This window comes from Bombus fervidus, chromosome 7, assembly GCF_041682495.2.
Source record: "Bombus fervidus isolate BK054 chromosome 7, iyBomFerv1, whole genome shotgun sequence".
Classification (NCBI taxonomy): domain Eukaryota; kingdom Metazoa; phylum Arthropoda; class Insecta; order Hymenoptera; family Apidae; genus Bombus; species Bombus fervidus.
Genome location: NC_091523.1, coordinates 6,686,582 through 6,698,264, shown reverse-complemented (window position 1 = coordinate 6,698,264; position 11,683 = coordinate 6,686,582). Strand labels below are relative to the sequence as shown.

The window sequence follows — 11,683 nt, the reverse complement described above, 5'->3', positions numbered from 1 at the left end:
GAAGTGATCTGTAAGAATAGCGGCGCGTGCATTTTCGCTTTATAAAAATTAATCCATATAAGAATCATTTCTTTACACTCCTACGGCTTACATTCATGCAATACTTCTAGGCTAGGTATGAGGTATGAGAAATACGGTCAGCTCTGAAACGGTGAAGGAATGCCAGGGTCCCCCACTGATCTCGCATACTCGTTCCCCCCTGCCCCCGGCCCCCTGTAAATTGTACAGAGATGGAATCCCCACCTCATAGGCAGAAGCACCTGTTGCGCAGCTACCTGTTTTACTCGATCCATGGGGCCGTTCTCTCTTTTCTCTTTCTCTTACTACTTCTTCTCTTTCTCTTTAGTATCGTGCACGGTGTCACGGCAGTAGGACGGTCTCCGATCGCGGTGCTGATTCTTCGGTAAAGGGCAACGACTCACGAAGTGAAAATAATGTCTTCTTGTGCACATCGAACGGAATCGCGGTGAACAGTGTGAAGCCTAGTCTGTTCAAAGGTTTAGGACGAATATTTCTTGGAGAAGAAACGTGAGTACGCTGCAGCAGCCAGGTTGGAAATGCATCGAAGGAGAGTTTAAGAAGGAGCAATGGAGGACGAGCCACGGGATACCTGTTTTGGGGCAGGAAATGTGGCAGGGGCTGTAATCGGTACTTTCCTTACAACAATTCTCCTGCTGCTGGTTGCTGCGCTCCTTTACAGACAGTGGCGTAGGCACAAGGGTGAGTCCTCGTATTTCATAGATATAGAAATCCTATCAACTGCCGGTAATAATGTGTCATAGGATCCGTAATGACAGATCGTGGTTTACATTCATGATCCTGTGTTCGCTCGAGCGCGCTCTAGCTGTTAAATTCAAGCTATCGCAACGACGTTCTTGCGACAACTAATTTGCTCATTCAAAGAATCAATGGTATTTTATCATTGAGGATAACAATTTGTTGCACTTACCGACTTGTAGTCATACTTTTACGATACCAAGCATATGCAAAGTCGATGAGGTTTATTGCACAATAAATCGGAATTTATTCCTACGCGTTATTTCTCCGCAACTTCTATAGAAATACATCAAATGCACGATGCAAAAGAACTCCGCCCTGACACGCGGAACAATTATATATATATTTTCTAATCGATCGACTGAAAGTTGGGCAATTTAGACACAATTGATGAACTGATAGATGAAAGAAATACAATTATGTAACTAATCGATGTTTCTCAACAATACAACTTCGTGATGTAAAACATTTTGTAAACCAAAACATCATGTGTCATTGAAGATATAGGAAAGAACTATGTATTGAAATGACCTACTAAGTAGATTGGTTAATCTTCAAAGAATTATCATACAAATTTTACATGAATAATTAGAGATAATATCGCGATACATATTATGGTAAAAGAAATTCAAAGAAATATTCCTTGCCATTTCGTACATTCTATCAACGTGTGTTGCATATTACAAACCTTTTCGCTATTGCGTCGCAATTGATGCGTATATCCACGCAAAAGGTAGACCTTGAAGTGCCACTCGAGAGACACAATAAGAGACGAAAGTCTCTCTAGCTCGATACATTGGAATCTCTATCTGATGGAATAATGTTTACAGATTAGAATGCAAAATATCTCCTACGGAATGTGCATTCTTTACTTTGGAATCCACTTTTAGGATTATAGAATATACTACATGTGGAACGTTAAATTGGTACAGAACCTATATAGATAGTTAAGCAGTATTTTTCAATTAAAAATAATATATAAATATAAGAAGAACTACCAATTCAATTTTTTAACTTTTCTCCTTTTCTTTCTTTTCTTTTATTTACCTCGGAATTACCAAATAGTTAGAAAAAATTATATATAATTATAATTACGTATATCGTTTAGCTTAAATGATAATTGCATTTATAAATATTTATTAATTCTGTTTGAAATTTAAATCACACGCAAAATTAATGTGTAGAAATGAAATTTTCATCAATTGCGAAATGAATAAGATTGTATAAATATATAATGAAAATAAAAGTTAAAATAATAATAACAAGTACAGTAGGAAAACATATTAACAGTGACAAATGAATGTTGTTACTTAAAAATGATGTTACTTAACAAGTATCGAATTATCTAGTAATGGATAAATGGAATCTGATATTATCTGAGATAAGCGATTCAAATTATAAGAACTCTGTTATAATTGAAAATATAACTAGCAATTAATTTAATGATAAAGATTTATTTATATTTAATATTTTTTAACTTTTATATAAATGTGTAGAGAAACAGACACATACGTATAAAATTAATCATTATCTGGTCAAATGATGAGCATAGTAGTAAAGTGATAATGTTTCAAAGTAAATTTAAAGCATTTATCATAAACAAATATTCTTGAAATACACAAATTGAAGTTATTGTTCGTACAAAGGGTAGTCGAAATTTACTTATACTATCTCGATAATATACTACATATACATACATATACCACGCAGTCTGTGTACCTTCTATAGTACTTCTCGGTACGTATATGATACATAGTACACAAGTACATACATATATTCTTATTATAAATTAGTTTTTTTAATTGTGAATTTTATTATAAATTAGTAGAAAGAACTGAATAATAACGAAACTTACTAATTGTGTAAATTAAATCTATCGGGGAAAATCGAACTTACAAGATGATTTAAGTTTCTTCGTAAATGAAAAATGCACTTTGAAACAACCAGAATAGCATGTAATTTTTAATATATGCGTAAACGTAGTAGGCAGACAAGAGTATGCTAAACGCGGTAAATAAGCGCAAATCTGTAGAATGATGTCACCGTATGTAGTAATACAATTTACGTAATATCTCTCAAATATCTCTAAAATGACCAATATCCATTATATTTCCTTATATACATAATTTTTTTATATTAATTCGACACGTTGTTTAATACGTTGTACATATGTACATATAATCTATTCGTCTAGACCGTTAAGTAAATATGTAATATTAATTAGTAATAGCGTAATAAAAGAGTTTTCTGTTGTTCATATAACACGCATTTGTATCTCAGTTTTTCTTTCAGGATCGTAAAACTTAACTTTCTTGACGCTTATTAAGATCCGTCTGTATATTATAACAAATGAACATAAATGAGCACGAACAGGCGGAATCAGATAATTCAAGCAGTAGCTGGCATCAACGAACTACAACGATATCGAATAAACGCGTATTATACATATACTATGAAAATCTTATTCGTTCTGTTAATTAATGTATCTTTTAAAAATTTTCTTATTTTTATATAACATATCGGAATATGTTACAATTTGTAAACAGAGAAGGAGTAATTAAATTACTATAAGCGTATTTTATGCGATAACAATGTCATGTAAAAAAATATATCAAATTCCGATAGATAGGCAATATGGTTAAACGAAAAATAATATTTATTTAACATTTACTGAGATAGAAAATAATTTAAAATTCAAATACTTATATAATAATTTTCGAGGCAAGTATTCCGCCATGAGAATTTATTTTATTTATTATAAAAGTATATTTTAAAAGTAGGATATAAAAACATAAGTCCTATGAAAACATTCATTTTTAATGCTTTGAAATAATTAATCTCGATGAATAACAATATCAAACAAATATCTTTAGGAAAACACTTAGTACTAGTGACTGATCCAGAAATCGTCGAAGAAGCCTATGCCTTTGACAATCCTTGTTTCAAGGATGTCACAACATCGTCAACTAACCGAATTCGAGAGGTACCGGTGTCTCTGACACCTGGAGATACTTCAAGCAAAGATTCTGCACGATGGTCTACCTCCTGGACATCCTTAGGACTGGGCTCGACTAACCGCACCGACAAACGAAAAACTCTCGACGATTCGTGCCTTGGAGTAAGTTTTGTCTCTTTTTCACCCGTTTCACGATGTAATACAGAAATTATATTACAAATGAAGTCATAACGCTGTAAGAAAAATACGAAAAGAATATGCATATCTTGCTCTGTAGTAAGCGATGTAAAAGTTTTATACGAAGCAGGCTACAGTGATTATAAAATAAACATTTCGTTTCAATATTCCAAACATAGAAGGTATTGTGCATAGCCAAATTTGGTTGGATGTACAGTTAATCTAGCCATCTTCGATACGTGCCTTTATGTTTCTTGGCGTGGAGGAAGTCCATGGTGTATGAGTCGAATTATAAAGCTAATTTTTACAAAATGAACGTTTGAAATGTATGTAAGAAGTGAATATAAAAAGAAGCACGTAATATAATAAAAAAGAAGTTTTCTATGTAGATCAAAGAACATTGATGATTTAAAGGAATAGGAAAAGTATATGTTAAATGCCATTTTAATATGTGTAATATGATTTATTGAAAGAAATAATACTTTCAATTAGAAAGAAATAATAATTGCAATTATCGATGATGTGTTATTTTCAATTCGGCTAATCAGAGATTTCTTTTTATGCAGCCGAAAGCAACAAGGATCAATATAGTTAGTTTAAAAAGCCGAGATTTCACAGGGCTGGGATTTAATATTTGTGGCAATATGAGAGAAGGAATATTTGTTAAAGATCTTCTACATCGTGGACCTGCATCGGAATCCGGTCGGATACATCCAGGTTAGTCGTAGGTTATTTTTATACCCGAGAACTGAATATTTTAAAGCAATCGTTATACCTTTATAATCAGTCGATAATTAGTCAAATGTAAATTTACTTGACATATTTTCAAATTCGATTCTCTTGAAAACGAAGATTCAGATAAAAGAATTTTATTCCACATCTTTGACTTATTCTTGTACGTAGAATCATCCTTATTAAATACTAAATATAAAGCAATAAACTAAAGCAATAAATTTGAAGAAACTTAATTCTTTTCCATTATTATATTCACAGGTGATCGTATAGCTAGTGTAAAAATCAGTTTTCGGAATATGGTTTACGAGGATGCCTTAACGATTTTAAGTTATGCTTCCCCATACGACGTAAAGCTTGAAGTAGAAAGCGGTGGAATTGGATCGAAGCCAACCACACTTTTGAAAAAAAGTGTTGGTCCTAGCGCGGCAAGAATTTGTCATCCTTTATACAGGAGTCAATCAATTCCAGAACTCTCACAATCGAAGAGTATTGCGAAGAGACTCTTCATAGTTGATCCGAATGACTCTATCAATTCTAACTATTCGACGATGAATTCGACTTTAAAATCCACAAAATCCACACCAAATAGTCAAATATTTGAAAAATGTCATGACGAGTCCAAGGGTAATCACTATAAATTTGGTATTAAAGTTTTACCCTCCCTTGATGGAACTGTTCATCGCATTGAAAATCAAAATGAACATAACACAAATCTTGAAAGAAAACATTCAAAGAAACTCGATACAGAGAAACATTTGTCAAATATGAACGAAGCTTCCAGAGTTGATGACAAAAAGGAAGAAGCTCAATGTCAACAAACGTCACAAGTATTGCAAGTTCCTAAGGGAAAAAATGATACCTTCGAACTGCATAACGATACATTAAATAAAAGCAGCAAACTTAGTGATACGTCGATTCATGTACCATCCGAAGTACCAACAGAAGTACATAACGCAGCTATGGCCGCTCGTAGAAACCGAAAAAATAGTTCTGAGCTATTAAATATCTCAAAAAATATAGATTCCATCGAGGTAGAGGATTCCAAAAATCAGCAAAAGAATAAAAGGAAAGCTCCACCACCACCAAAAAGCAATAATTACGATATCGAATGTACTTCTACTATGAAGAAAGATTCGTCGACTATGAAAGAATACGATTTGAGAAAGGAAGATGAAATCAATAGTATTAATGATTATACGGATTCTTTATCTGAATATATAAAGAAAGTACGCGAAACTACAGAAAGAATAGATCCACGTGTAGAAGAAAAAGTAGAAACTTTGATAATTGATGGAAGACATTCTGAATCTGACACTGACAGCGAAATTCAAAACAGTTTTACGACTATCGAATTGAACTCGGCTGATATTACAATTCATCGGACACCTGTACCGGAGACAAATAACGACGAAGATGAAGAAGACGATGTTTACAGGAAAGCTGCGAGCTTAGGTGATCTATCAAAGTACGAATGCAGAACATCGGCAACACTTGAAAGAGCACAAAGTCTGGATATGACTGATACCGGCACGAAGAAACGTAAAGCACCTCTACCACCAGAGGATATTAATGAATCTACGGAAGATTTAACTAAGCTTGATCAAATGGATACTTTTGATAGAAGATTATTGAAAAAGTCAAACGAATGGGGTAATTTAGAAGATGTTGTATGGCGTAAAAAACAGGATTCGGAAGATAAGTCGAAAAAATCAAAAATTAGAAAAAAGAGTAATGGTTCGCTCGAACGATCTAAGTCTTCTATAGAAATTAAGTTGAAAGATGAAACTTCTAACTCGAAAGAACTAAATCCTACAGACGACGAAACTAGTATCGAACTTTATAATCTTCCCTTGAGCAAAAGACTTACAGAAGAATTTATTCATGCAGAACGAATGTTCAATCCAGATGAAGATAATTCTCTGATCAGAATTGTTAATGATGGAAATGTTATTAAAAGTCCTACAGTTGAAGAAGTAGAATTACAATTTAGAAAGAAAATCTCATTACCCGATGATTTTAACGATGATAGTATGATACTAAATGAACAATTTTCAGATAATGATGAAAAAATAGTAAATAAAGATTTCGAGAAAGCTTTGAAACATTTTGAAACACATGTACAAAAGCCGACATTGTTAGATTCCTCTAAACATGACATATTTCGTTTCAAAAACTGGAAGGAAGATAGTTCATTAACGTCGAATGAAATGATTTCATATGCCGGTAAAAAATCTGTCAATGAAGAACCAGTGACAAAAATTAATATTAAGAGAGGATGCCATGCGTGCGATGAGAACTGTAATCGTCATGAAACCTGCAAGAAAAAATCATTTACAAAAAGATCATCAACCCCAATACCTTTACAAGACTATTCTCCCAATTCAATGGAAGGTAGTAGTTCCAACTCGATAACAATTAACGACGAAAAGGAACAAATTTCGATGTCCCATATTCATGGATCGACGTTTAAGGATAAAGAAAGTAGAAATGAAAAATCATCACTAAATTCGAACTCGTCGTCAAGGCGAGTAATTGGAGTCCCCATAAATCAAAGAATCGATCGAGAAATGAATGACGAAGACGAAGACGAATACGAATTCGGTTCTGGTGTAACTATAAATAACAAAAACTTATTTGATCGTGATGATCGTCGTAACATTAACAATATCAGTGTTTCAAGTGGTGAAAACAGTGAAGATAGCGGGTTAGTTGGTGAATCAATGGATTATAATCCACAAGACTTTGATAATCGACCACCACTCCCAGATACGCCAATGCCACAAAAAACGACTTATATTACGGAAATCAAACTTTCTACTAATAGAGAGGAATTTCAAGAAGATGACAACGAGAGCAGTGAAACGCTTTCCACAGTGGAAAGTAAGGGTAAGAAACCGATGCAAAACGAAATCAAAACGACTTCAAATGGAAAACCTACAACTAATAAAAAGCCTCCCGTTCCTCCCAGAAGAACAGACATTACGAAATCTAACAAAAAAGGAAATACAGAAAAACAAGTTATTTATGTAACCGAATATAAATCTAATGAATCGAAAGAATCAGATGGTTTAGACGCGTCTCATGAAATCAAACAACCAGATAATTGGTCCGCAGAGACATGATCGATAAATTATTTTAGGAAATAAGAAATAAAATTGGACATAAGAATAAAATATTAACGAATTACAAATAATCAATAATGTTTTCGAGGTTTTAGATTGAAAGTAATAAATACATATTATAAACTGAAGGAGCAATTCCAAACATTACAAATTATTAGCAACATTTTTTCTACTAACTATTTTTTTTTTTTTTTTTTTTTTTTTTTTTTAGTACAGGAATAAGACAGATATTATAATCAAGTATGAAAATTTTAATACTATATATAGCTAAAATTAGAATATACTGTACTTAAACTTCTTCACACGGAGAAATCACATCGATCATAATATGTATGTACTACTTATAGTGCTCATCCTGAATAGATCTGTTCTTGAACTAGTCGAAGAAAATTTTATCTAGTATCTTCCTCAATTTTCTGAAAAGACTGGCTCTTGTTTAAAAAAACATGTTTTTTGATCATTTGATAAAAATATTTGTTGTCATAATTATGTTTATTTTATAACACATTTCTTATTTTAAAAATGATTACAATTAGAATTTGTATTATAAATGATTCGTATCTGTGTAAAATAGTACAGTATTAAAGAATATCATGCATACCAAAAATTGTATGTATTTTGCACGCGCTCTTTTAAACATCATATTTTATTACAATAATAAGAAATTACAAGACTATGGTTTAAAATATTCCAAAAATTAATTAATGAAATTATTAATACATTTACATGGTTATAAATGAGCAATAATTATACAAGTCCATATTATTGAAATTTCAAATATAATAATATTAATTAACTTAAACATATAATTCATAGAAACATTATAATTAGCAAAATCACTCAAAATTCACATTTTATGAAAACAAATTTAAAATATTGTATATTTTTAAATATATTAATTATTGCTATATGTATATATATTTGAATATTTTTTATCTATCGAATGCTCGTATACTATCAGTACTGTGATAGATGATCTATCGCAATAAATGATTTATGCGTGTATTAAATCACGATTTATTAGAAATTTACATATACATATGTATAATTATTAAACAAATTTTAAGACAATAAGTACGTACTAACTAATGACCATATGATATATAAGAATATTAATAGTAAAATTATTGATTTGATTATTGATATTAGATGATATTTCACAATTTGATCAACACAAATTCAGTACGAGGCAAAAATATTTATTATAAGTTTTTCTAAATTTTTTTATATGTGTAAAAATATAAATATTTATGAATATGACTGTAGTAAAAATTCATTTTTTTATATTGTACTTTATATTAACGCAATATTAACAATAATAGGGTAACATGGGGCAAAGCAAAACTGTAACAATATGAAATAATGTTGTTATTATAATGTACGAATATTATATAATATCCATACTATTTTATTACCATACATTATCATTTCATATAAAAAATAAATTAATAATTATAATAGTATCATTTTTTAAATATAAAATGAATATTTTTTAAACACTGCTGATAATTATTAACATCTTTTTGCAAAAATAACTCATATGAAAGCTTATAAACAATGTTTATATTATAAAATGTACATAAAAAATATAATATAACGATAAACGACGACAAAACCAGTTATAAAGCTTTGGTTATACAAACAGTATAGCAATATGTTTGTATACGTTATCAAATTCTATTATATTATTATTTTACCGAATAAAAGTTTCTCTAGTAAACTTCTAACCCTCTAAACTTTCTACACTAGAAAATAATATGTTCTATCTGTTGTAGGAATCATGATTTTGATATTTTCATAATTCTTCTATATAATCATATTTTCTTCACTTCAAATGAATATTAATACAGACAAATTTACAGCAAAGTAATCATCATTGAAGAAAAATACAAAAAAATGACAAAAATGTAACAATCATCTTTACCTCATGTTACTCGTCATTTCACTGCAGTTTGCTGCAAAATACTATGAATATATGTATACAGAATTTTGCCACATTTGTTCATTGATATATATTATATATAGTAAACATTTAAAGGTTCTATTTCATGTCATTAAATCCGTCCACTATATATTGTTAATTGAGAATATTTGAAAAACAAGGGAACATAATAAGACATTATATTATACGTATATATGTATATAGGAAAATTTCAAGAAGCTAATTATACATTGATTTAACAGATTAGTAAAATAAGCAATTAATAATTTGTCATAATTATAATTACATGATATTATCTCTCACTTTATTCATCTTCACTTATAAATCATATCAACATTTTGTATGTGCATGTAATTTTAGGGTAGGAAGTGTTTCAAATTATTATCTCATCAATATATATTTGAAATGCAAAAATAATCACACAGTTTTATATTTAAAATTGTTATTGACGCAAATCCATTTCATCATGGCTTCAATTTCAAATATAGAAAATTATTTCTTATAGAAAAAAATAGTATTTATATATATATATATATCATTTACATAAATTCTAAATAAATCTATTCTTTTATACTCATCTTATAAATTAAATGAGATATCACAAATATAAATATAAAAGCATACTTTCAAAATTATTATATCAACCTTTTTCATATTTGGAACTTGACAATAATTTAATACATGTATAGGATTTTGGTTGAAGTATGGGTGCTTTTTCTAGTCTGTTTATTCGGTAACCTGTTTTAGAACCATCCCGTGTTTCAATTATTCAATAAGGCTATGTGCATACGTGAATATCATAATTCGAAAAATAATTTCTTGTATAAGAAATTAAATAAATATATAAATTATGCAAATTATGCAAACAAAAATACCTTAATTTTTAAATAAAATAATGATATATGTTTCAACATGCCTTAGATTGGTATTGATAGTGATAACTAAATTTTATTTCTTGAAATAATTTTACATGTAAATATAAGATCATGTTTGCTAAAATAAGTCATCTATTTCGTAATTTCTTCAAAATTAAAGTGCAATTTTATTTGTTAAATAATATATATGTACATTTTTATTAAGAAAAAGAGTGTACAGTTATAAATGTTTTTTGTTGTAAATAGAGGCCAGTTACAGATGTTTCGTTATGCATGATTCAATTCGAGAGGCAAATGATCAAAAATGAAAACTTTATTATAATTAAATTTTCTTTAGAGTTCTTAATATTACTAAGACTTAAATAACAGTTTGTAATTTTTAGGAAAGTAATTAATTAAGTAAAATTTCTTTATATGTACGCCAAAATAATGTATAATGTTGAATGATTTTACATTTTTCTTAGTATTAATTTAATAAATTAAACAAAACAGATTAGTTCATTTCGATGTTAAAAAAAGGAATTGAAATTTTAAAATAAAAAAAAAGGGGAATATCTTTAGTAGTATTTATCTGCTGTTAAAGTACTAATATTGTCCAAGGACATTTTGTACTAATCTGTAAACAATGCTATTTAAACCTTCCCATTTCTTGTATATTGCTATTTCTATGCGTTCCTTAATTGTTATGTACTGTGAACGATTCTTATTATATAAGAATCTAACAAAATGAAGGACTTTATTGAACCATATAATCATAAACTGCAAAATATTGTAATAAAATTATATACATTAATGTTAAAAATAAAGAATCAGACAAGTATTTACTAACAAAACGAATGTAACAGTTTAGAAAGTATCTATATAATACGCATACATATATTAGACAAAACTCCGTTTTCTGTATTTAAATAGACTTCTTGCAACGATACGAAATTTTTCGAATCGTCTGATGTATGTAAAATGTTGTAAATATATGTTATTGATACTTATAATCTGATGTATTTTAATCATTTCATTATATAGCTATGAGACCAGTTTTCTTCTATGCTTAACAGGATTTAAGCAATTATGATAATTAATTTTTGGTTTAGCTGTATAA

At 29.5% G+C, this 11,683-nt stretch overlaps 1 protein-coding gene across 1 annotated transcript; it reads left to right on the top strand.

The window, feature by feature from the left end:
* Positions 1-271: 271 nt before the first annotated feature.
* Positions 272-11,576, top strand: LOC139989483 (uncharacterized). Its single transcript, XM_072007932.1, has 4 exons — positions 272-720; positions 3,651-3,895; positions 4,477-4,627; positions 4,904-11,576. Exons 1-4 carry the CDS (start codon positions 588-590, stop codon positions 7,765-7,767), a joined length of 3,393 nt encoding a protein of 1,130 aa, XP_071864033.1. The 5' UTR covers positions 272-587; the 3' UTR covers positions 7,768-11,576.
* Positions 11,577-11,683: the final 107 nt, after the last annotated feature.

Coding starts and splice junctions, on each gene's coding strand:
- LOC139989483 (XM_072007932.1), top strand. CDS start 588: ATGGAGGACGAGCCACGGGATACCTGTTTTGGGGCAGGAAATGTGGCA. Junction 3,896..4,476: donor TCGACGATTCGTGCCTTGGA/GTAAGTTTTGTC, acceptor CTTTTTATGCAG/CCGAAAGCAACAAGGATCAA. Junction 4,628..4,903: donor ATCCGGTCGGATACATCCAG/GTTAGTCGTAGG, acceptor TTATATTCACAG/GTGATCGTATAGCTAGTGTA.